This window comes from Vanacampus margaritifer, chromosome 1 (genome assembly GCF_051991255.1).
Source record: "Vanacampus margaritifer isolate UIUO_Vmar chromosome 1, RoL_Vmar_1.0, whole genome shotgun sequence".
Lineage (NCBI taxonomy): Eukaryota > Metazoa > Chordata > Actinopteri > Syngnathiformes > Syngnathidae > Vanacampus > Vanacampus margaritifer.
In genome coordinates, this window is record NC_135432.1 from 31,515,254 (window position 1) to 31,542,906 (window position 27,653).

General features: G+C 39.4%; 1 protein-coding gene across 2 annotated transcripts in view; it reads right to left on the reverse strand.

The window, feature by feature from the left end:
• Positions 1 to 27,653, reverse strand: part of LOC144037061 (cadherin-4-like) — a 253,718-nt gene that overhangs the window by 23,201 nt on the left and 202,864 nt on the right. For both annotated transcript variants that reach the window (XM_077548199.1, XM_077548204.1), the window contains exons 6-10: positions 20,499 to 20,654; positions 16,029 to 16,173; positions 14,143 to 14,315; positions 7,979 to 8,116; positions 1,122 to 1,307 (exon numbers count right to left, since the gene is read on the reverse strand). In XM_077548199.1, coding sequence (XP_077404325.1) covers positions 1,122 to 1,307; positions 7,979 to 8,116; positions 14,143 to 14,315; positions 16,029 to 16,173; positions 20,499 to 20,654 — 798 coding nt within the window. The remainder of the gene's footprint in view (positions 1 to 1,121; positions 1,308 to 7,978; positions 8,117 to 14,142; positions 14,316 to 16,028; positions 16,174 to 20,498; positions 20,655 to 27,653) is intronic.

A 27,653-nucleotide genomic window follows, 5' to 3' on the forward strand; every position in this document is an offset into this window, starting at 1 on the left:
ACTCATTGCGATCACATGTCTTGTGTTTGTCTACTTCCATGGAGTATTATTTTCATGTTTGTCTACTGCAAACCTATCATCCAAACCCTGAAATGTGAATGCCGTCTCATCATCTCCCCGGAGAGCTGTGTAAATGTGACAAGATACGGTTAAGACCTTAGCCTTTGTTTACAGATGAGCCTAGGTGCCCCATGGGAGATTATGCGTACCTGGTTGCGGTGAATTCTTGTGTGCGGCTAGCGGCACATTGGTAAAAAATAAGAGGGTCTGGTCTCGTACGATGTCTTGACTTTACCTATCGCATGACGTCTGATGTGAACCATTCCGCCTGCAGTTCCCTGGAGTGACTCTCTGTTTACCTTGTGCGGCAGTCTATTTCTTCTCATTCCCAGGGGGAGTACCGTCTCCTATTTTATGATTTCCTGATAATATCCCAAGGGTCTCTGTGGAAGCTTGCGGCTACTGAGCTGCCTGCTGAATTTTACATCAGGAAGTGTGAGGGATGGACAATGAAAGGCACTCATCTAGAGATAATGAAGAAATGCCACTGTGCACGATTCAGCGTCCTACGGGAACTACATAAAACACTATTGTTATTTCTTAAGCATTATTTTCGGACAGGAGATGACATTTGCTAAACTCATGCATTGTAAAGATGTCATTTCTACAAAATACGATGAACGGACACCTATAGGCAGTACACACATACATACACTAATGTTTTTTTGTTTTTTGCTTTCATAATAAATGGGTTAAACAAGTTGAGCCAACCTTCGTCCGATTGGCTGAACACAGGAACAAGACAAATCATTCTTGTTTCTGTCGTTCACTACAGCAGCTATCCCATTATAAGTGTATAAAACTGCTGCTGCCGTAATTGGGAAATCAATACCTTATTGCTACAGTGCTCTTGCCAGCCATCGTGTAAAGGTGTACGTGTGGGAGTTTTTCAGAAGGACTTCCAATCCCTCATTTTGGACAAGAAGGGTCATTCCAAAGGCAAGGACTGCATGGAGTCTATCCCTAGTAAGGACTCTGTGTTTGATTACTATTGTTTGCACTAGATATGTTATGTTATGATGACCTCTACGGCCAGAAACTTTGCAAAATAATTGGCTTACCTTTACCACAGTCACCATGCCATCATTGGTTACAGGGTCAGTGCGAATGGTGAAGTGCCCGGATGGATCGCCACTGATGATCCTGTAAATAGCATTCCAGTTGGGAGAATGCGGTTGGTCGGCATCTATCACCGTCAGGTTAGCCACCACGACATCCACACGGTTCTCGGGAACCTCACCGGAAAACTGCAAAGATCGGAAAAAATATTGCCTTGAAAAATGTTGCTTCAAAATCAATTTATTTTGACAAATGTCTTTTCGGGATATATTGAGCTGTTGAATGTGGCAATTTGTTCAAAACATTTCTATCTTCCATTTCTCTTAAGTGAGGCAGCCGTCCTTCCAGCTTTTCAAATAGAGTAAGTTTAATGATCCTGCTTTTGCTACTGCTGAGCTGCAAACAAGCGGTAAACACAATTGCACACTGGGAATGCACATGCACACAGGAGCGTTGTCTGAAAGTTTTCTGCCTTTTTCTGCACTCCTTGTCCTCATTCATGCACATTGATGTCCTGTCCCTTTGAAAGCTAAAGTCAAAAAAGAAGAGGAAGTGAAGAAAGCCAAGAGGAGCCACAGGTGGTGAAGGGTAGAACATCTGTTTGAGCACAAATGAGTGGCTTTTAGTTGTCTCCTTGCTGTGCTAACATGTGCTATGTGCCGATAAGCCTGACGACGAGTGAGCTGCTGTCTGTCAGATGTCTGTTATGGTGGGGATTGACCAAAGTCACACAGGCTCAGGGGATAAAGATGAACCAGAGGACCCGCCTACACAAACAAACCTAAAACTCAGGAGCAATCGCGTGTGGTAGAAGGGTGATTACGTACTTGCGTTGACTCATCTGGAAGCAACAAGCATGAAGCATCCTCGCGTCACCATGGGTAACAGACGTGATTGAAGCCACTGAGCCGCTTATGTGAGTGTATGATATCAAAGAGCAAAGCCCCAGACCAAGCACTCAAACGGGTCATAATACACGGCACAACCTTCGCATCAACCAGCAAGCAGCTGACAGCTGGGGCTGGATTAGGGGCCTATGTCTGGAGAGCTGTTCAGAGACTTGGTGACATTCTTAAGACAACACACAGGTCTGGGTGGTCCTTACACTCTGCTGGCAGGAAACAAGGGGCAGGTTGAGTGAGAACCAATAAGCACGTGTGTGCACTCATGTTTTTGTTCGGACACTCCTGAGTGCCAGTTCAATACAATATATTTTCATAATTTGGCTTCACAGCTTCAGAGAACCCTTGAGCATCCAGATGTGATGAGATATCTGCCACTGCTTCTAAAGTGTACCTCAGGTGGCCATTTGCCAAAACAGTATCCCCATAGCCCTATTGGTAAATTTTATTGCAAGGTGCCATGTTAGGAATTAATGTGACGTCACGTCATTGACGGAGATTTCACTTTCACGAACCAGTTGCTATTGAGTGATATCCCAGATTGTTGTTGTTGTATTTTGTTTAGTGGCTGGACTCGTACCTCAAATTAGCAATCACTGTTTTTTGAAAACATATCGAGTAAGCAAACCCGCTACCTGCAACGCAGCATCAACCTTTAGTTACTGATAGTTAATTGCTTAAAGCATCAGGATCCCCTACTGTAAACTGTGGGCAGAACCTAGAGTCCATCCATCCATTTACTGAAGCACTTATCCTTTTGGACTAATTTGAAATCTATCCACTTAACGTACAAGCTGCGTGCTTGAGCTAAGCTAACGGTGTATTTTCGTGTGCCTCTCTGGTGTGCAAAAAAGGCCAAACTCCCTTCGTTTGCAGCTGAGATGGCATGAGGCAAGCAATGAAGTATCAAAGACAAATTCGTTGATAAACTAATAACCTATTTAACATAGTTACATACATTGTTCATATCTTCACTCACAAGACTCATTATAAAAAAACAATTATTCTTAATGTGAATAAAGCTTTGTCATTCTAATCAAAATCAAACATTTATTGCTTCATTTACAGCATAAGAAGGATTTATTAGATTGATTGTTTTTTCTTTGTTTATTGAAATTGCTAGTAGTGGGCCTCCGTCGGTCAGAATTGACCATGGAAATGGCGCCAAGTTTTTCTTGGTGCTGCAGTTTGAACAGCGTTGTTTGGTAGCATTTAATATGTTCAAAACGCTGCATATTGAAATTATATTGCTAAATGAGTCTCATTAGTGGGCACTGCTCTACAGATGAAAATGAGCCTACCCGTCAATGTTTTCACAATTTTACTATATTTCACCTTAATTAAGGTATGTGGTGCGACCAAAAAGAAAGAACCAATTTGGGATTTTTATTTTGAAATACATTTGAAGACAGGAAGTTTATATCATCTACTAGACATCCAAGAACCAATGGGAGCAACTATCAGGTTTGTACTGTCTCGAGTCACGACTATGTAAAAAAAGTTATACCTTTTTAGCAACTGGTATGTAGTGGTTGGTCATATTTGGACACCATGTGGTATGGTCTGGAAAAAATATATACATTTTGTCTAACAAATACATATTTTCATTAGAATTTTACTTGTGTGGCTAGCAAGTTTGTTTTGTTTAGATGGCTAATTGTTAGCCTCATAACTTGTGGTACGACCAACCATCATCTGGTTTGACCATTGTAGAAAGCTTTCCATGATAGATGTATGTCCTAAATTATAGATGTCCTAAATTGTAGATAATCGTAAAATTGTAGATAATAATAATAATAATAACAAATATATATTTGACCTGATTTTGTAATAAATGAACTGCACTGGGTCTGATAAAATCCTTATATGTCAATGACTGACACTCATACATTTTTGCATCATTTATTCTGTTCAGAGTTGCGGGGAGCTAGGGTTGCCAACTCCCTGAAAAATAAATAAGGGACTACTCATCGACAAGGACAGCCTGATTGCCTTAGGGTTATTTTTTTTTCTTCAGATTTTTTTTTTGTAGGTACATTTTTTGGGGACTATTTCAACCTGAGTTGAATAGGATGCATATTTTTGAATGATATAAACACATGGAAGCTATTATCCAGAAATGTACTTAATAAAAACTAACAATATTAACCTCCATCCATCCATCTATTTTCTGAACCACTTATTACCTCACAAGGTCGCAGGGTTGCTGGAACCTATTCCAGCTGGCCTCTATCAAAATAAATATCTCTCAAACAGAATTTTATTTTGCTTAACTTAAACTGTATAAATTAATATAAAACAATAAATAATAAGCAGAAAATTCTTGTAATTTATGAACAGCTCAATGCCACATTATGTGGAGCCAGCCTATTTTCCTGTTTATATTTTATCATCGTCTTTCAGTGTCAGTCAGCTTCAGAGCACAGTCAGCTGAGTTATAGTTCAAACCATGCTCACAGATTAATAGACATGGGATACCTCTACAGCAGTCACCCATAAATTAGATATATTTTTTTACTGTATATATGCTATTTATACTTAGTGTCATATCAACTGCATGTACATATCTGTTTGAACTTGTAATAAATGTAAGGCTGTGTGTGTGTTTATTATTCATCAATGATTAAGTTTATGTATATTCTATTTAACATACTTGTCAATCAACTATGTTTTCCATTGAACACAGATATTCATTGCACATTCCCATATTAACCTTGATCAGAGAGAACCATTCTTTATATACCATAGCTATCGCTGGCGTTGCCTGGTGGACAACACATTTTTCTAGAGCTCCCCTAGATTTGTTGTGCCTTGTTCAGTATTCCGCATGTGTCCTGCACCAATGGAAGCATGTTGCTTGAGGTCAGTCAGTTGATGTGCCATCAGCTCATTGGTCAAAGAGCAGGAGGTCCATAGAACGTTATGGTAAGGTGTCACGTAAAGGGCACTGTTTTTCATTATTTCCATTGACATTTTAAGGACTATTTTTTTATTCTCACGGTATTATGGGACAAAGTGCGTCCGTTGACTACTCAATACGGGACGCGTACTTACATTTCTATCTCACAGAACGATTCCGTATTTCAAGGGATGGTTAGCAACCCTACGGGGAGCTGAAGTCCATCACAAACTTTGGGCGAAAGGTGAACTACAGTTTGGATTAGTTGCCAGTCATCTGCAAGGCACATGAAGAGGCAGACAGCTATTTACACACACAATCACACTGTTACGGAGTGGGAACTGAACCCACACTGCCATCACCAAAGTCACAATACTTACACTATCATTCATTCTCAAATTTGTAGTCGTGGATTAAAAAAAAAAAATAAAAAATGCTAATTGCATCAGCACCAAAGATTTATCAAAACTATAGCCTTCACATTTTTACAAAAAAACTACTTCCTTTTCTTCTACAATCAGCAGGATGGAAAATTTACAAGATAAATATTAGACAAAATACTGTAGTCCAACTTTCTGGGACACTATAACAGTTATTTCCAACCTGTTTGCTGTGGCACATTCGTGTGTTGTGAGAGGTCATAGGGGTGCTGCGGGAAATACAATTTAGCTTTGTTAATCTATTTATGCCATCTGAACAATTACAATCTCAGCCATTAGACTGTAGAAGTTGGAATGAACCTGTGTACCCACCTGTTATTATTCAAAAACATCAAAGTCGTGGCTTCCTGCGAGAATATCAACAAACCCAGATTTCCCGACGAGCAAGTAAATTTGTGAGTAAATTGATACGAGACCATCATTTTTTCGGTATTCATACAATAAACTGTGACATTTTGGTTCGGTAGTATGTGAGATTTTTCCAATGTAAAATGGCTGCATTGGCTTATTAAAGGTTGGGAAACGATGCTTTGCAAGACCTGTGGCGTTTATAGCAGACACTAAATATTTGCATAATGGTGTGCCTTCTCAACCAAATGACTTTTATGCAAACCCACCGTCCAAAAAGGGTGATTTATGATTCGATCGGGAGAAATTGCTCCGCTCAATAACCTCCACTAAATTTTATCATCAATAACCATGATAGCAATAACTTTGCTGTTTGGCAATGATTGAAATGCACTTAAACTAAAAGTTAGAAAGTACTAATCTTTTACTGGCCACCACCATCAATACACGGCCATCGCAGGAGACATTTTATGCAGGGAGAGGAGCGTGTCCAGACCTGGGCCTCTAATTTACAACAGTCTATGTGTGTGCTTTATCACCAATCCTGAAAGAATAGCCCTGGAGATGGAATAATCCGTCATTTACTCATCACTTCTTTTCTGTGACCATCTTGGTGTCCGCATCATGGTGGTCCACCCATCAAACATCCCAACTTAACATGTTCACTGTACATGTTTTTTTTTTTTTTTTTTTACTTCAGTTGCTCTCTCGCTGAACATTTCCTTTATGTCCAACACATGCTAACACATTAACAGTTGGAGGTTCTTAACAGCCTCGGGGGTAAATGCTAATGCTAACTCCTCAGTGACCACCTCAAAGAGCTCCTTGATAATGCCAAGCTCAGCGCCTTATAAGCCCGAGAGGCCCACTGCTGACTTTTCTGCAGGATTCCACGACAGCACATCATCTTCACGTTGTTGACGCAACACATTCAATCAAAATCAACACGTACCGTTGGTTCCGCTTTCCAGCTCTTGACCAGGCATTACCATTAAGCAACACTAACTATTGATTATTGCACAAGAGACAGCATGATAAAGTGTAGCGCACTTTTTAATAACCCTAAACCTCCTGCTTTTGTTCATTATTAATTGATGGTACAACTGACTTGACACCCAGCCTGCTCCCCATAACCCTCCCACCCAAAGATGATATGATACATTACATTACAACATGGACTTTACTTTAGACTTTTCATTTTGCCTCTCCAGCAATAATGACCATGTCTAATGTAATCATTATTCTAAATATCACTATCATGACAACAATCATTAACCATTTTTCTAGCTCCAGGTTTATTGTGATGAAAATCAATGATATGGATTAGCCATTTCCTTGTGTGTGTGCGCTTTCCTCCAGGAAATGAGGAAGTAGCACTTGTTCCACTTATTGCACTACAGTAACTGTCTTTCTTGTTTTCTCATTTGCCATTGTCATTCTCCTGGCCATCTGCTCGGTGCTCCCCACCCTCATTCTCAAAACAATCAATTCTACGCAAAGACCACAACCACTTTGTGATACATTTCTTGTAGGTGTTCTTCAGAAATGTTTATGTCACATTCATAATCAGTTCTTAAAGGAAGACACAACTTAAAGTTCCCTTTCCTTAATTCTATTCGGCAGTATGTATAAGAACCATGAAAAATGCAAATAACAATAACATCTGACTCATTGAAAAAAGATTTCAGCCTAATAAATATCAAAATAATGACATACCCTCAACTCAACTTTATTTATAAAGCACTTTAAAACAATCATTGCATACACCTTCATGGAGTGGAGTAAAAACCTTGTACGCTGCCATATTGGACATTTTGGACGAGTTCACGTAATCATGAAAATCAATAAATCACAATATTTTGGATTATACTGACATCAAAAGCGTTGCCACATTCATAATGCATATACAACGCTTACGACGTTTATATAATACAGCATTTTAATGGCACAATAGACCAGGAAACGTCCAAAATGAACGTTGCCGTGTTTACGCACACAATATGTCACAGCCATGACGTGGACTGGGCAAATATGGCCAAAATGTCAGCATGTGTCATCATTTTGATACTTAATCGGCTTAAAACTTTTTCCAGGGAATTAGATGCCATTGGTATTTTCACTTTCAATGTTCATGCATTCTGCCTCATACAATGCAGCAAAAGGAATTTTGAGTCGTGTGTCGTTTTAAATGGCAGTCTGCACCTGTGTTCGTAATGCTGTGACACTCAAACCATCGATTGTTCTCTAGTCCTGCATTTGCAGCCACTCACCGTTCTGGAGGTCAGCATGGGGGGGTTGTCGTTTATATCGGTGACAGTAATGATGGCGGTGGCCGTGTTGGAGAGACCAAAATTCAAGTTGCCCTCCATGTCTGTGGCTTGAACGATGATAGTATACTGGGACACTTTCTGTGAAAGTGAAAACAAAGGAATACAGTGCACTTAGTGTTCAGTTTTAGGCACAAAAACAAGTTGGCAGAATCATGTTTTTTGTGTCATTTTTGCCCATATTCAAAACTCCTAGGCTTTGCATTTTGACTGCACGGCAACCTCTTAAGCTTGGCTTCATGCAATCTGAGAGCTGTCATCTCGCAATATTATCATCATCGGCGAATTCAGTGCCACTGATGGACAGATGTGCAGACAACGATAAATCAGACAACGATAAATCAGACGATAAATCAGACGACGATAAATCAGACGAAGATTAATAGACGATCTGTGGAGCAATAGAATTAGGAATGATAAATGCTATTTCACATCTTGAATGACACAATGTCACTTAAGTGGAAGATGAAAAATGTGGCTGCTGTACTTTTGTATTTGAGCGTATTTGTGAGCGTCTGCATGTGCAGCCCCCTCCCTTGCCAACCTTTCATCTTCTATCCCTCCCTCTCCCTCCCTCCTCTGTATTTCCTACTGTCCCATGGTGCAGTTAATGGGCTGCGGGAAGGATGGAGCCCCACAGCCGACTGTAAGGATAATGTGGCTTGTCACTGAAATTCCAAATTACATTTCCAGTGTCTCTCTAACCTGCTAATTACAGAGTAAATATCCCAATTAGGCCATGACGCCACATCAGGAGGGTTAGACAGCTTCTTTCGGTGCTCCTCTTGATGCTAGACGAGATTCTGAACTTTACACGCACACCCTCATTACCTCACGTGCGCAAGCACACCACTCACAAGCGCACAAAGAAACACACATCTCTCCTTTGCGAGTCTTGTTTAGAGGTGGTGTGTGCTTGATTGTCCCATCAGCCGGCGTACGGCATGTACACAGCACTCACGCTAATTAGACAAGGGAGTTATTATGTAGAGCTCCTCTGAACCTCTCAGCATAGCAGCAACACTGCAGCAAGCCCAGCCATCTCTGGAGGACTGTGGTCTATTACTGTCAACACACTTTTAAAGGTCCACAGCAGACCAACGGAGACCTTTAGAAGAGATTCAGTGTGGGAGTTTGGAAAGTAGAAAAATACTTTTCAGAAGGAAAGAACACGGTAGTGGAAGGGAAGAAGCAGTAGGGGATACAGTGCAAGCACAGGGAAAGGGGATTACCAAAAATAGAAGCCCGTGTTTTATCTTTTCTTGATTTTTTTTGTTTTTGTTTTTGTTTTGTAGAGTCTAACATCCCCAACGTGGAACCCGGAAAAGGGGAAAAGGAAGCACAGAAAGTTTCACGGTTTCAAAGGGCCAAAGTGCTGACTATAAGTGGACCAGTATAACACTGTGCTATGCTGTGAAGTTTATGTTTAGTGGATAGGAACTTTTTCCCCCCCTTGCAGGTAAGGAGAATTCTCGCCTGCTCTCAAAGGAAAATACCGGAGGAAGAAAAACACATTTGTAATTCATATAGCAAAGAAATCATAGGTTCATACATAAGTATTAAAAAAATGTCACCAGTATTAAATTATTCCAATGCACATATTTGTAAAGCAAAGCTCATCAGGTGGATTATTGTGACTTTCAAATTATTAAAGTTTGTTTTATGTTTTTTTTCAAGGTTAAAAATTACAATGGCCCTCCTAAGTGAAGATGAACAACATCTGGAGGTTTTCATTCTCATATCATTGAATTAAAGTACACTAAAGGACTTTACTGGTTTGTAGTAATGTTCAAACCAAGATGGCAGAGGCAGTTGAACTATGAAGACATGCATATTGTTTCTTTTTCAACCTTTCACATTCAAATGAAAATGTAAACAGAGAAAACTAGGGATTTTTAAAAAGACCTGAAATGAAATAGGCAGTAGAAGGTCAAAGTGCAATTTAAAAGCAATGAGTGAAGATATTTTCTCAGTTGCTTGTGGATTTTCACAATGCCATTGGGGCACATGAATAGTAGGAGTTCACTATAAATATTCCTTGATGCTTCAGAAAAGATTTTCTTCAGATTTTCAATGATTTTTGTTCATGAATTATGTTCACTCTGTGCTCTATGCAATGTTCCCCAACCATTTCACATAGGCACTGAAAAAATGTTATTTTATTGCTCAACTGAGTCTGAAAGAAGTTTCATTTAAAATAACATGCATTTGTCGATGCTTCTATCTTGGTCATGTAATACAGGAAAAAAGCCCACAAGCTAGAAAAAAAAAACATTTAAAAGACAAACATGTTTGGAGAGCTTCTATGAATGAGGCAAAAGTCCAATAAAGAGACAAAAGACGAAGAGCCTACAACTTATAAGAATAAAAAAACTGTATTTAAGAGACTGTATGAGTCCTACTAAATGTACGGGTTTATCGCTCTAGGCGATTCACATGGACCAAACCTAATTTGCCTACGAAGCAATGAAACCATTAAAACTGCTTCGGTACACAGAGACCAAGCAACAAACCAAACACTTAGGAGTTTTTTTTAAATAATTAAAATGTTAATTAAAACAAGAATGACAGTAGAAATCATTGATGGCCACCACATAAAAAAAATTGAATTGACATGACAAAGAAACTTTTTGATTGGTGACAGAATGTTCCTGCCTATTTCTACAGGCATTTCTGTGAACTTCAAGGATAGGCTCCAGTTAAAAAGAAGAGTGCAAGTTTCTCTTTCATCAAGCGCCTTCTCTAGGCAACTAGCCGATATAGTGGCAGAAATAGAGGCACTAAATTCAGCAGAATTGGGAGTTGTTTATTTTAATGATTTGTATTTGTTTTAAGAGTCTGTCATATATTTAATGAATGTGTGTGACATTTAGTCTTTCTTATCGGCCAAAAAAGCAACTAAAAGTGTAATGTAAGGCGGAGTCCAGAAAGTACATAGCCGCTGCCACTGGGTGGCATTGTTGAGTTGAGCTCCATTGATGCAATGCGTAGAAGAAGCGCAGTACTCTTGACTCAGACTTACATAACCGCTTGATTAATCCATGGCTGGTTGCGGAAGTGCAGATCATGCTGCCATGCTGAAACGGGAGTCCCTAGTGATCTCTGCCATTCACTTGCGTTGAGGTAAGTGTGTTTGGCTCAGATAAATTCAGCATAACTCTTTACCGATTTTGAAAAAGATTGGTTTGTTCGAAATAGTCATGCATTTACTATACCAGATGTGGATAATTTTTAATCAGGGCTTTCATAACAGTAAGGTAAAACCAAATGTGTTTGAAGTAAAATGAATGAATGAATGAATAAAAAATAAATAAATACATACATAAATGACAAAAAGAGCAACAAAAACAAATTTGACCTTATATTATTATTATCAATTTTTTTTGTGCCTTTAAAAAAAAAAATAATAATATCGGCTAATCTTCTATTTTGGGTTCATATTTTCATATCCAATACTAGAGGAGTCAGTGCCTCACCACCAGTCTTGAAACTCACCGCACGCCACTGTCAACGGCATTTAGTACGGTGAAATAACATCTGGTGCAGCTGGCTCTGGCAGATGCTACCGTTTGGAATGGATCATCATGGTCAAAGATCCACCCGACCAGGGTGGATGCCATTTCAAGTACCAGGAAGAATAGTGGCATAGAGTGTACATGTGTGTGTGTCTGTATCAAGGAATCCATTTTAATCCCACATAAACGCAGGTTCATCAGTGCAAATGAACAGAGCATAAATAAAACCCAGACATTCAACAGAGGCATTTTTACCAGTCCCGCTCCCATCCTAGAGGACTCATGCTACGTTTGTGTCTTCAATATGTACAATTTACTCCAAATTTATTTTTGACTTTATCCAAAGCTGCCTCCCATATGCAGTATTTCAATTCATCTCCTTTTTTATCCTCTGGTGTGTCATATCAAGATGAGATGTAGTCATTACGTGGATTTTTTTTGTCTGGCAGACAGGTGTCAAGGGCATTCTTTCTCCACTGTTTCCACTCTATCTTTACCGCTCATGCACGGGATACAGAAACGTGAGTGGCCGTCTTCAGCATGATGTGTCGTTAATAAGTTTGTCAGTGCTGACAGGTAGGGAGGAGGATCTGTCACACAGCTAAGTCACCGCCACATCTAAAATACCAAAATAAACACATTTGGATCTTGTCACAACTTTTATGGCTGCACAAGCAATGTGACCGGAGAAGAGCACTATTTATATTAGAAAAATGTGTATGTGTGTGTGTGTCTTGAAAGAATGAACATTGACTTTTGGACATATTTTGGGCACTTGTCACCAGCAGAATTAAAAACAAAACAAAAACATTTTTTTTAAATCAATTTGCAGAAAACATTTTGGTGTGGTGTGAGGTTCTGTGGCACGGGCCAGGGTAGAACCAGTACATTTTGGGCTTGACCCAAAAACTCGCAAACTTCAGATTTTAACCACCCCCACCTCCCCCAAACCTACTAAATTAATTTAAAAAGAAACCAAAGTGCTTTAAGTGTAGACCCACAACTTTAAAGCTTTTAGTCTAATAGATATGGTATTCATGAATCACAGGCTTTTCAAGAAGAATATATAGATTTTCAGCAACTCAAAGTTATTTTGCACAATTGTAAATATTACCAACATTTTCAATACTATAAAACCCACTGTAGTCCATCATCAAATTTCTGTGTGAGTGTTTGGATTATTACGAGCATAAAATGAATTACCTCATAGAGGGCTAGGTCGACAAGGGCTAGTTTAACTCATTCACTCCCCGCTATTTTCACTGAAGCAAAACCCTTCGCTCTCGGCTGTTTTACTGGATTTTGCATCAATTAGCATTAGAATATGGCTACATTTCATCATTATTCATAAATCTGTGAACATCCATAAGGGGAAAAAAGCTTTTTGCAACATGGACCTGGCTGATCTCTTATACTCTGCTGCCACCAGCTGGCCGTTTTTGTAACAACTACCATTGCTTCAAACATTCTCTTCAGTCCAGAGGCAGCATCAAAGCCTTCTGTATGCCCTTGCATAAAAAAAACATTTAAAAAAAAGTGTAAATACATCTTGGGGAGCATGGTAATATTTAAAATAGAAAGTATTTATACATTTTTGGGAGCAAATAAGTTAATAGCCAGTTCGTTTGGGGTGTTGTCAAAGTTAATGTATATAACCATCCCCCCCGCCCCCCAGAAGTGTATCTTAATTGCCACCAAGGAGGTGAGGATTACTGACATACCGTAATAGAGACTACACGTGTTTAGATGCACCAGTAGCCAGTGGAAGCTCATAGATAACTGGTGCAGTGTAAGTAGCACCGAGCTTGCCTCGGCCTCCGACTACCTGTGCTAGGCGACGTGAGTAACGTGCATGCGCCCAGACCAGCAAAACGTTTTCACTGTTTTGCAATGAAATGTGTTTTGATGAGGCACAAAATGCAAATTTTGCCTCTCAAACTGTGGTGCGATGCTGCCATTTCGAGACTTGCCCCTTGTGTATATATCAAAATAACACAATAAAAAAAATAAAAATTAAGTTAAACATGTATTTAAAAAAATATTCACTAAACCTAAGTGGTTTGTATTCTACGTACGGCGGATGTACAATAATAGGCTAATGGATGTACAGTAATTCATCAGCAGCAGCAGCAGCAGCAGCAGCAGCAGCAGCAGCAGCATCATTTCAATAATCTACATTTCAATCCCATTTTGATAGTTGAATATAAAGAAAAGGCTTTAACTGTCTGAAACTCTGAATACTTGTCGACCTGACTTTAGGTTGTCTTTGGTCTGAACACTGCCGAGTGCTCTTGTTAATTATAACGTCCTTGCAAAAGACACACAGTCCTTGCAAAACAATCACTGATGAGGGGTGAGGCAATCAGGAAGCTTCTTGTTTTGAATATATGGAACAAGGATTATTCAACATTTGAAGCACGTGGGTTAAAAATTGTGACGAATTGAGCGCTGCAAAGGAAGCTGTAATTACATCAACTAAATCTATAAGCTATGATTTTTTAAAAGACAGAATTGCCACTATAAAAAAGAATAACAAATAACACTCAACTAACTTAACTTGTGAGTCAACAGTTCTTTGGGTAGAATACCTACCTCTCGATCGAGACCAGGCGCCACGGTCACAATATCGCCAGTCTCACTATTGATGGTGAACATGTTTGGGATGGGACTGTGTGGTGTCTGGGACAATATTCGATAGCGCACCATTCCGTTGGCCGTTGTGTTGTCATCAGCATCAAAGGCAGACAGGTGCATTACGTAGGTTCCTGATGAAGACACACACATTTGCCAATGATGTTCTGTAGATATAATACTGGACATAGTCATAAACATCTATCCTTGCATCCGTTTTCGATAGTGTTGTTAGACACACCCATTCACACCTGGACATTTAGATGCTTCATTTATCCAAACACGTATGTAAATAAATGAAGAACTGTCTGTGCACATGTGTGAATGTGAGTGTGAACGGATGTTTGTCTATGTGAGCTCTGTGATTGACTAGCAACCATTTCATGTTGTTACGCCAAAGGTCAGCTCTGAGATACCGTCCAGCATGAATGAATGAATACAATCACATTTGGGTTCAATTCCATTTATTTTCTGCCACGTTCCTGATCCTATGTCAGCTGACATCCAATATGGGAGTTTACGTTTCTTTGCCTTTTTCATGTTTCACATACAGGAGACATTGTCAAAACTATCCATGCTCACAAGGAACTGCAAAACGATTAGAGTTGAGAATTTGAGTTATGGGAGCTTGTCTGGCAGTTACAATAAATGGGTACTTTGCTTGAGAAGTGTAATTAAGCTCATCATCTTAAGCGGTGATATTTTGACATGTTTACAGTGTCAGCATCTGGGTAAATAGCTAGACTACATGTTGACAAATTATTATGCGTTGCATCCTATCTCCAGAAATGAGAAGGAATTCTGACTGCTGCATTATTTCTTAGTGGACACCTTTGAAAACATTGGTATGAAAGTAAACAAATGATAAGGATATATTAAATAGCACTACACTACACTGCCTGGCATTAAATCACCGCTTAAATATTGTCTAATTATGGTGGCTTTGACCTAAAATGAGTCGAACACGTTTAATGAAAAAAGAAGAAGTTTGTTTACCTTCCACTACATCTCTGACATACTGTAACTGTGGAGGATTACTCCCCATCACCCAATCTCCATCTCTGCCTGCTTCTCCCACAGTCAGTTCTAATTGGCAGTGATAGTGATATCACGGTAGTGACGGCCCCTGTCCGAGGATAATTGCAACCACATCTCCTATTTCAAACTTCATTACATTTCAAAGCAACAATTTGTAAATGATGGGGCTGGGGGGAGTGCTCTCAAGGCCTCACAGCAAGAAGTAAGAATTGAGTGAGGGACAAGGGAAAAAACAGGATAGGCCCCTGCTCAATTTGGTTTGAAGTGGAGGGATGATCAGTCCTTCACCCTACACTTTTCTTGTGGAGATAAAACGATAGATGGAAAGGAGATGAAGAATGTGTCACACATCGCCGAGGTAATTACATTAAGCCGCACTCTTAAGGGGTTTAACACAAGCCCTTTGTACGGGCATCCTAAGCCGTGCCTGACAGGATTAAGTCCCTGTAATGACTCTTTAATTTGCAAACTAATTCAAGTCTGTAATTGGCCTTCCACCGAAACCACTGGAGCACAAATTCTTTTCTAAAACTCTCTGTTTTATGATTATTGTTTAGCTGAATGGCACACACACACACCACATAGGCTTGTCTGCTGCACAGCAAAACCGAGAGAGAGAGGGAGGAAGAGAGCAATAAAGCCTGGCAACATATCACAATGTCTATCCAGCCATTTTTTTTTATATACTGCTTGTCCTCGTAAGGGTCACAAGTGAACTGTTCCCGATTCCAGCTGACTTTGAGGGAGGGGCGGGATACACTGCAGCCAGCCAATCACATGGCACATAATGTTTGAAGCCATACTGGTACCTGGTTTTGAGCCTTCATCCACTGAGCCATTGTAGACTTGGTTCTTGAATTCTGGTCTGTTGTCATTCATGTCGATAACAAAGATATACAGATCAATGGGGTTCTCCACTTTGTTTCCGTTCATGTCCACAGCATGTGCTCGGAGCTAGAAGACAACGTTTCAATTAAGACCCTTAATTGTCAATGCAGGAGATGCTTATGCCAGTTGCAGAGGGTTGTGATGTGAAGTTAACAAACGTTACTTGAATTAAAACCTCTATTGAGTTAAACACTGTGGAACACCACACATTCCGTTTTACATGTGAATTCATATTGGACATATTTGTCCAACCACTTTCTATTTTTTGCTCCACATAGGGATTACAATAATAAAGGAATCACACAATGTAATCACAAAAGTTGGTTGCTAAGCACACCAAATACCCTACAGTACAGATAGGCCAAGCAATGTAGTGATCACCTGCAGCCAATTATGTCCCAGTGGGATCATTTAAGTCTGGACTTCCGTTGAACCCGAGACTGAGTTTGTGGTTGAGTTTTTATTTTTTATGTGTCACTGTAGACAGTGCCTTGGCACAGTAGCTATCAAATACAAATGTTTGTGGTTGTGCAAATAAGAGAACACGTTGCACACGACATTCATAACAGTAGTGATGCACCGACTATTCAGCCACCGAAAATATTCGTCCGAAAAGCAAGCATCTGTTTGAATTAAACAGCGAACGCGGGAGTGAGTGTCCGCCTTCTTCTCGCTGGCTTTTCACCGTGTGAGTTTGCACCGGTCGGTCAGAGCATCTCCCGGGGTCATTGTGCACACCGGAGGAGAGGGGGGTCGCTTGGTGTACATTTAAGTGGGTCGAAAAAAGACAGGTGAGTCACTCTTTCTCCCGCAGCGCCTTCCTTTTTCTTTTTTTTTTTTTATATAAGAGCCCTTCAAACGCTTCCACTTTTTTACCGACATCCCGGTGGCCATGCTAAATACTTTAGCTAATGCTAGCACTATTGCTATCAACAGTTTTAAACACGGAAACACTTACCGCTATCTCCGGGTGGCGGCAGACCTGTACAGGACGCTGTGTGTGACTTTGCAGTCCGTTCCCGAAGCCGATTAGCTGGTGCGAACAAATTTATTTATTTATATTTAAACGTTGGTGAATATGTGAATGTGCCGATTTTAAGTGCGCCTCACCTTTTCTTGCCGCACGCATCCGTCACCGCCTGTGCGAACGACATTGACTATAAAGTGCAATCACACCGCCAGGAAATGCTCAACCCTCGTTTGGTGTTTAATGTACCATTAGCCAACAAGCCTGCGGTGTGGGCACATTTCAATTTAGATTGTGCTTGGTTAAAATGCCAGTGCTAAATAAATATTATATAATAATATTATAATTTTAATTAATTATAATTAATGCAATGATAGTAAAAATTGCCATACTTTTTTTTCTCAATGTTTCGGTTTTCGGCCAAGCATTTTTCATTTCGGTGCATCCCTAATAAACAGATACAGTAACTGGCTTGACCAACACCTAAGGAAAGGTAAAATAAAAACAAAAGTGTGTAGCTTTTGTCAGCGTTCACAGACTAATTGCTAATGTTATGTTAACTACTTTGTATATAGGCCTATAGTAATAGCATTACATTTATTGTGAGTTAAATAAGGGGGAAAAAAAAACATTCATCCCTTAAAAGTTTAACTAAACAAAGTTGACGACACTGTGAGGTCATATGATAATGTGTTTTCTACTGACTTCATATCTAACAGTTGTTGTTATCTCAGTAGAAAGTATAACAAAAGACACTTTCTTCTATTGGAAGCTGTGTCTGTTTTACAGGGCAACTGTAAGTCTGAGTCGGGATCACGTTTAAGGCTAACAGCGCTTTGCCTGCTTGCATCTCGGAATAACAAACACAGTTGGCTCATCACAAATTCCCCTCAGCTGCGCTCGGATCAGTGGAAGGGGATTTTGCCAGTAATCAAAACATGGTATACTTTTATTTGGGACAGTTTTGCTTTCTATGAAGTAGAGTCAAAAATATGAATGTCAAGGATAACAATGTGAGAAGATAACTGAATAATCAGGGGAACATGGGGATTGGAGGATTCCCCCCCTCCTCTACATGATAGGTGAAGGTCTACTTAACGGACTGAAGTGCCTTTGGTTCTTTCTGAAGCTGGTCTCGCTTACTTCACCTTCCCAGAGATTGTTTATATCCCCAGGCATGACTTATTCAGTGATATTCCCGTCTGCTGGAAACAGTGTTGAGTTGATATCGTATGATGTGATGTTTTTTTTCTTTTATAATGCCGACTAAAACAGTGGCTTATCTATTCTTTAAAAATGCCAGAAATCAGTACTGAGCAAACAGTGCGACATATGAGGGCTCTCCCTCATAGGATGCAAGGTGTATTTATCAAAAGGGAGGCAAAAGTAGTGGAATGAAAGTTACAAGGCTGGCGAAGGCTTGGGGGAGAAGGAACGCATCGGTGAAATCACATTTAATTGCTCTGTCATGTATGGAGAATTGAGGTAGTCTTTCATCTGAGCTCGGTTGATGGGGAATACGCTTTTTGGCTACTACGAGGACATGAGAGTCAGATAAGTGAAATCGCCTGCAGGCTTATTGCAGCAGGATATAGAATAAGCAGCATCCTTTGCAGGGTTCTTCGACTATGAGAGGTGAAGATCCTCACCACTAGAGCCCATCCTCTCCTCGTCACCATTTGCTTCCATTCTCCACCTCCACTGAAATTGCATCTCCAGGTCTCCTGGAGGTTAATTTAACTTTACTTTCTTCACTACATTGTCTGATCTGTCCTGCACCCAATATCCGTGCACTGCCATCCCATCTCGGCGGCTGAGAGCCAGGTCCTTTATCTCTGCCCACTCTCCTCCCGCCATCCCACACGCGGGCGCACCCTTAATTCAATAGCAGTGAGAGTTGGAGATTACAGTTATGCTTAAAGAGGGAAAAATGTAATTCTGGATTCACATTATAGTTATTATCATGAAGTACATGAGGAGAAAAAGCATAGCAGCCCGTGTCTTGTATTTAGAGACATTGTGACAGAGATAACTGCAAGATTTCCAAGGAATTTCTTGAGAATGTATATTATAGCAAAGGTTAAACTGCTTTTCAAATAAATACACAAGATAATTGCTTTGTTACGTTTTTTGAAGTGGAATTTAGTTAAAGAAGTCTAAACAAACTCAAATCATTGAGTTTGAGTTTTTCTGATCATATCAATCACATGTAGCTTCCAGTAGCACTTACAGCAACTTGTAAGATATCAACACTCACCACAAGAGAAATAAACAGTTCTTTATTATGTCTCACCACACAATCGTATTTCATAACTACTTTCTCAACAACCAATAGGGAGTTGAACTAAGCAGCTGTTCGTGAGTCTCTGCCTCAGCAAATCAGCTCATTGATTGGAGCTTCTTTTGGGAATAATCCTGCTCATCTCTAATTAAATAGGTCAGGGCTGCTTGGTTTACGAGTCTATAAATTGATTCGATTTACATACAAGAGACTGGTAAGAGGAGAGCAACTTGGACATCGACAGATGGGAAATACACCATTCCAGATAGTGGTTCTTAACCTGGGTTCATTCAACCCCAGGGGTTTACTGAATCAGTCTCTGGGGTTTGGCTGAGGTTAAGACACAAACCCAACTCAAATAATTTGTGATGATATGCCTCATTTGGCTGTAGGTGATTGCGCGACCTTGCTTTGCCTATCTGCGCTGCAGGTAATTAGGGGCGCTACGTAGTCGATTTGTGACTGTTGTGATGATACATCGTGTGATTTCTTGAGTGTTGTAATCCATTCATACTATGTCGAGCAAAAAAAAAAAATGATCGGACAAATATGTGCAATATGGATTCACATGTATAACGAATGGCATTGATGGTGTTTCGTGGTGTTCAATTCTTGTGCCTCCGCTGTTTTCATTGTACCTGGGTTCCATCTTAAGAAAACAGCAGTGGTTGTTTTAAAGTGCACTATAAATATAGAGTTCAGTTGAGTGATGGGAGTCAGCGTCCTAACTGCATGATTTGTAATGCCAAGTTGAGCACAACTAGTAATCTAAAGGAGCACTTCTTTAAGATGCTTGCTGTTGAGGAATACAAGAACACAACGCTTGCTGAATTCAAGTGGAAGAGAGCCAGTTTCAATGAAAAGGCTAATCTCCCTGTTTATTTTGTTCACTAGTAAACCCTATACTTATGTCTAGAATTAAAAAAACAACAACAACAAAAAACCCATAGTTTTCAATAAAGAGGGGTTAAGTGAATGTGCATAGGAAACTGGTGGGAATCAGTACCCCCAACAAGGCTATACGAACCACTGATCTAGGAAGAATGATATGATTAAATTTGAGCTTGGGTAGAAGGAAAGAATGATCATTTTGATGACTGGCACATAAAAACTGCTGTGTGTTGTGTGTTTATGTAAACTCACATGGTAGGATGATCGATGTTCTCTATCCAAAGGTTTGGTGACAAACATCTTGCCAATCACAGGGTCGATGTTGAATACCTCATTCGGCGGCTGATCTGCTCCTACCCCAGTAATGCTGTATCGGATAGAGATGTCCTGATCCTGGTCTGAACGAATCTGTGGCACCACAAGCAAACAGAATAATACACAATTAATAACGTAAGTAAAAATAATGATACACCACTTATTTTGGTGCTATATGCACAATATTTTTTTTATTATTCAAAGGCAAGCTTGTGATCTACTGCCTCTAAGTTTAATAATTCTGTCCTTGCACTGTGATCTTGGCAAGCTGATATTGCATATTATCCACAGGAAGCGCTCGCAGGAAGAAAAAAAAAGGCACAGAGGGCACGCACTGTTATGTTGACGTGCACACACATTTATCACCAACTGGCATTTCAAGTTATCGAATGTTCAAGGACTCCATTAGTGCTGCTGCAGGGATCAGTTCCTCAATTAATTCAACACTTTGAGGAGAAACAGAAGAAATCAACATATATTTATTGTTTAATTTAATCATCAAAGTATTGTGGTACTGGGAATGGTGGTGAGCAAAAATAATAATTAGACAAGGAAATGTAAAACTTATGAAAAGTAAGTAATAGTTATATGGTGAAATGACAGGATGTACATACTAAACACATGACGGACAAAAATATATATCTCATATACCTTACTGTGCAAAAGAGGAGACCCAGTTATTATAGTTAAGTAACGGAAACTAACTAAAGGAAAACTAACAGACTGCATCTTACGTTTATAAACTAACTATAATTACAGCAAAAATTGCATTTGTTTTCTTTCTTTTTTTTCTACCTGCTCCTTTTGTGTACCACCGTTATATAACTTTTGTTGTAAATGTTTTGTTTCTTCTTAACCTGATGTTACTCAAATAAATGAAAAAAAAAAACATCACACGAGCTTTTGGGGATCATTTTAAATATATTTATTTTGGTATTGCTGTACGTTTGTATACAAAGAACGAAGGTCAAACAGTTGTTTGAGAGACTTTATTGCTTAACTTAGTGAGCTTTTTTTTATTTTGCACTTGACAAATATTCCATATATTTAGAAAAAAAACTTATAATAAAAGTAGTTAAAATGTAGCTTAAAAAAATTACTAATAGAAATGAACAAACCTGCTCTGAAAACTCATTAAAACTAACTGAATAAAACAACAACAAAGTCAAAACTAAATAAAAACTACCTAGAATGACAAATCCAAAACTATTATAATCTTTCTTATAACAATAAATAGAAATAATAAAGAAAAAAAATAATAATAAAGAAAGAGATGACTTTCGGCTTTTCTTTGTCAGTTTGTCACCACATGGGAGTCAATCACTCCGATGTTGTTTTTGGCACAGTTTTTACACCGGATGCCCTTCTTGACGCCACTTACCAATTCTTACCCTGACTTAGGACCAGAGGCGGCTGGAAGGGGCATTTAGCGTAATAATTCTTCATTTTGGTTGAGTTGTTCTTACCAGATCGGTAGCTAATAAGTATGCTGAGTGTCAGGCCAGGCCAGGCCTGTGAGTAGCATAAGTGCTGAGTAATTGGAACCCAGTTAGGGGGCTTTTCAATGAAGAGTCTAAAGCACCAAAGCATCCCATCGCTGCCCATTAATGATTCTGAACATAACAGCCACCGAGCATTAGCCAATATGTCATACACTTGGGCTTGTACTGTATGTGGGCACATATTGTCAGCACACATTCGAAATCTAAAAAAATTCTATTAACATTCTCTGTAGCCTACCACACAAAACACTTCTTCGCAACTGAATCCCTAACATTGACCCAATGCCACCATTAAACCAAAGCCTACCAAATCACCGTGTGAAAATGCAAATACCAAGTGCATGTGAATATTAAATACTGAGTGGACAGTTGTGAACAGGGAAATAATAAGTGTGACTATGTTGATGTTTGTGTAGACATCCATCCATCCATCCATCCATTCATCCATCCATCATCTAGCGCTTATCCGGGGTCGGGTCGCGGGGGCAGCAGCTTTAGCAGGGAAGCCCAGACTTCGGGATTCCAAGGCGTTCCCAGGCCAGCTGAGAGACATAGTCTCTCTAGCGTGTCCTGGGTCGTCCCCGGGGCCTCCAGCCGGTGGGACATGCCCGGAACACCTCTCCAGGGAGGCATCCAGTAGACATCCGAACCAGATGGCTGAGCCACCTGGTTCCTCTCAATGCGGAGGAGCAGCGCCTCAACTCTGAGTCCCTTCCGGATGACTTCTCACCCTATCTCTTCCCGGACACCCTGCGGAGGAATCTCATTTCGGCCGCTTGTATCCGGGATCTTGTTCTTTCGGTCGCGACCCACATCTTGTGACCATAGGTGAGGGTAGGAACGCAGATCGACGGTAAATCAAGAGCTTTGTCTTTCGACTTCGCTTCTTCTTCACCACAACGGACCGATACAGAGTCCGCATGTTAATATAGGATAAAGTATAGAATAGGGATGTAACAATAATGGCAATATCGTGATATTGCAATATTAAAACTGCCACAATATCGTTGTCGTCATGTCACAATGTTAAAAGCAGCACATCTGTTAAAAAAAGTCGGGTTGATTTCTATTTGTACAGTTCTAGCACCCTCTGGTGGCTATTTTTTTTTTTAGTGCAGTTTAATTTTCATAAGGAATGTTTTGGCGCTTCTATGTAATAAAATCCACGCTAATGGTCAGACGAAGGGTAATGTAATATGCTTGTGAACCGAGTCAATGTGTGGAGGAACTCAGTGTGCGTGTCCATTAGCAAGTAAGTGCCTCATTATTAAGTGTTATTAGAGTTTGTAGGTGGTTTGTATGCATTGCTGTTATGTACAAAAAACAACATTTTGCTCTTTTTATTATGAGCTCTTTTTTTCTTCTTTTTTTTTTTTTTTACAATATTGTGACCTTTTCTAATATCGCAAATTGCCAACCCCACAATATCATGATATTTATTGTATCATGAACTTCATATTGTGATAATATCCTATTGTGATGTTTGGATATCGTTGCATCCTTAGTATAGAATAGTACTTAGGAATATTGTTACATGTAGGAAAGTGCAGTGGGCGTGTGGTCACACAAGTAAAAAAAAAAAAACGGTAAGCCCTTTATTCAAATCAATAACTTGTACTTCAGCGGAAAAGTTGAAGTTGAATTTGTCTTTCATCGCTTGAGAGAACCAATTTAGCCTCTTTGTCTGACACACCAAGAATGGTGCTGCCCAAAAGGAGCCAGAACAACTAATAAGGCGATGGGAAGGATGTCCCATACAAGACAGGTGTCATCCTGCCTCGCTGCACTGGTGCAAAAAAAAAAAAAACTGTCACCATCACAGACACTGCCTATCACCTCCTCATCCTGCTGCCTCAACAGGAGTTGTTTCTCTGATCAAGCAAAGGTGAAGCATCAGCTCCAAGCAGAAGAACATGATAAGGAGCTGTCACAACATCCTGTCAGTGTTAATTGTGCAGGTGTGTATGGGGAGTTTTCTTTGGAGGATTTCTGCAGACTTGATAATCAATGCACAACAGACTAGTAGAAGTTTAAAGCTGGAATGTGCATCCTCTTCAATTACTGTAGACAGATTGATTGGTAGTCAGATCCTTAATTCATCTACAAGAGTAATTCACTTCACAGGAGACAAAGGATAGGTCAAAGGGGCAGCTCCAACATCCCATTGGGTCCCATTTGAAGATAAAAGCAATCATTACACATCCATGCATTTATAGCAGTCTGTCTCTCCTCCCCTCGCCTTGTCTCGACACTTCTCTGCCCGCCCTCCTATGCAACTCTTTACTCTGGCTCAGTGGTCCTCCGCCCATTTCGTCTGATCTCTCCCCTATGTTGTGCTCTTTCATCACATTCACTTGCTTTGCTTCAGGTGGCTGTGAGGACAGACAGCATGCATGAAAAATGAAATGACTTCAGTCCGTTAGCTTTGGCAGTGCTGAATAAATCCTCCCCAGATAGGAAGTGATAGCACTGATGAATTCCTTTGGGGGTTTTGCCAGTTCCTTTTGATTTTACTCTTGCTACAAGCGCTTCTCTTTGGGATTGCACACGCTCCTCACACTTATTCCCGGCTATGATCTTTCACATGATCACATGAATGCCTATAAGGAGACTTTACACCGATCTGATCAGTTGGATCGGGATCAGACAAAATTTAGCATTTTATGCAAAAGGTAATCAGCTCTTAATTTGCCTGATTGATCAATGATGTCATTGATCACAAAATTAGACATTACGTGTATTTTCAATGTTTATCAGCGTTTTTTTGAAGATTCTTTTCCCTATGCATTTCAATTGCATCAATCATGGGTTTTCTCTATTTGTGGGCGGGGCCAGCCAATCCCTATCCCGTGCAGAGTAAAGTGTAGAGTTAATATAAAAGTGTTTTTAAAAGTAGTTAAATTGCCCCAGCTTCTGCTCCGTTTCGTGGTATAACTTCCACTTTATATTCACACAATGCTTTCTCTACATTTTAGTGTTTTGTGTATTCCACGTAATAAACTGGGGAAAAAAGATCCAAAATTTCCCTCTGTATTGTACAAGTGTTGACAAAAAAATATAATGTCATTTCATGTTTTCTGTGAGGTTGCTTAAAGTTTAGTTGCCTTAAATCTCCTTATTATTTACCTTTTTTCTCTCTCAGCACTGGTTTTATGATTAAAAGTAAGTCGTGCTCGTAGCCTGCAGTTAGTCTGTATGTTGTTGTGCGTCAGTTAGCCACATTAGCCATGTTGTTGGCTATTTTGCATATTGTAGATTCAACTAACGTAGCAATTGTTGCTCCTTGTAAAGTTACTATGGAAGGGTGTTTAATTTATGTTAAAATATACAGTATGTGGACTTTTCGTAACTAAGTGGAACTATTTTTTAACGGACACTCAATGGTGTTATAACACTGTCTACCTACTACATGGTTGGTAAATGCCAGTATTTTAGTTCAGCATACCTGTATCTGTAGGCAATGCAGTGCATGGCTCGAAACTAACTTTTTTTCTTTTTTTTTTACTAGAAGCACAGTGGGCCTTAACCTGAAATTTTTGGCCACAAGATTTAGGGATGCACACTGCAAATTAAATATTCACCTCACACATTTTCACTATGTTACTGACAAATGGGCTGAAGTGTGGATCAAACATTTGACAAACAAAACAAAAACATATTTAAAATAAAGTATTTAAAAATATATATACAGTATATTTTTAAAGTTGCACTGGCACAAGTTGTTTCAAACTTTAAGGGCAAAAGGCCACCATTTAGGGGCAGTCTGAAGCTCTGGAAAGCTTTGTTTGTATAAAGCTTTTCATTCACAAGGTAATTCAATATGATTCATATACTGTAATTAAAAATAGGCTACAATGTCATGACATGTTCAATCGGTTCAAACCGAATGAACAATACTGAGCTCTCTCTCTCAGAAGAAGAAAAAAAAGGTAGGTTACAATATTTAAAAGCAGTTACAAAGAAAATTGATTTAACACATTTTAAAGTAAAATAAAGAAATAACAAATAGCGTACTAAAATTATTGAAAGAGGAAAGAGCATACACAGTACATCTAGATTTTGGAAATCGCATAGTTTTTAACCTGGATTTAAAAGCTGTTGCACTACATTGGTATGTTTTGAATCTTCATTCATATTATTCACTATGATAATAAATTACAGTATATCAGCAAATCAGGAGACCCTATTATACACAAGTACAGGTAGAGAAAACAAAAACTTTTTAAATGCTTTTATTTTTATTTGGGGGGGGGGGTGAGAAGTATTATATAAGGGAGCGCATTATTTAAGGGAAAATATGGTAACATTTTAATGTTTGAATTAGCCGGCAGAGTTGGCTTGGGAAAAACGGAAGACTGCCACATGTGAAATAAATCAGGCACACACTCAAGACATTTACAAATTGCAATTAAAAACTTGGGTAAAACTAATATAGATTTGTGCAAAAAAGCTTATGGATTGCTTGGAGAAACCTTTGGAGGCAGTCATCCTTACTATAGGGAAAAGCAAAGCTACAAGCAAATTTATAAGGAAGTGTGCCTTGATTGTATTATATATTTTCCATTGTTATTTTGAACAAATAACTACATTTAAATTAGTTAGGAAAGCCAATTTAGAATATTGTGATCCCCCCAAAATTGTTTCTAATCCATTAATAGTGGTGAAAATTACACATGGAAGTGAGAGTGAGATTTATTAGAGCAGTAGATGTTGACACTGTTTTCGGAATCCTGCAGGATGGGATTCAACTTTAACTATAATCACGGGATTGGGACGGTACAGGATAAAAAACTCACGGGAGCAGACGGGAGCGGGATTATACAGTAGGGGGAAAAAACTTGGACAGATGCACAGCCATTTGTATTTTTCTTTCAATAAACCAGGGGGCGACAAATTGTTCAATAAGGAACATTTTCTACCTGGAGCAAAATTCTTAAATGGCGTGCTGCTGTGCACTTTTTTGGCAGCGCAGATTCTACTATACAGTAATTGTGTCTATTACGCACCTTTATAAAATGCACGCACTCGTGGGTGGAGTGATATTTAAATGAGTAAATCCCACGTTAAATCTAGCGGTGTGCATATTCCCGAAACTTAAGCATCTTTCCCCTTGCGCGCTCAGGAGGCTGTACTAAGAACTAGCGCCTCTTGAAGGTCAAACATCATATTGCACGTTTTGATTAAATTTACTGCTTCCGTGCTCCGCTGGTGACGGCCGTGTCACGCCAAGCAACTTAAATTTTTAAACATTTGTTTTATTTGATATATGCCGGTCGTGAAATCCACACAAGTGCACTCCTGCGTCCGTTGCTTGGCAACGTTTAAACAACAGGTGCTCACTTGATTACAGTACTACAGTAATTACTACAGTAATGGGCCCAAATAAGCAGTCTGTCATGAGCACATTACTCTTATTAATTTTTTTATTGTATTTCATTAAAACTAAATACAAAAAAACGCATTCTCCTTCAAAGTAGCCCGTTACATGTACTGCACACACGTCACTGGGGACGATCACTATAACTTCCGCATCCATATGCAAGCAATGCTTCACATTTGAAGAGTGAAATATATTCCAAATGGTTCACAA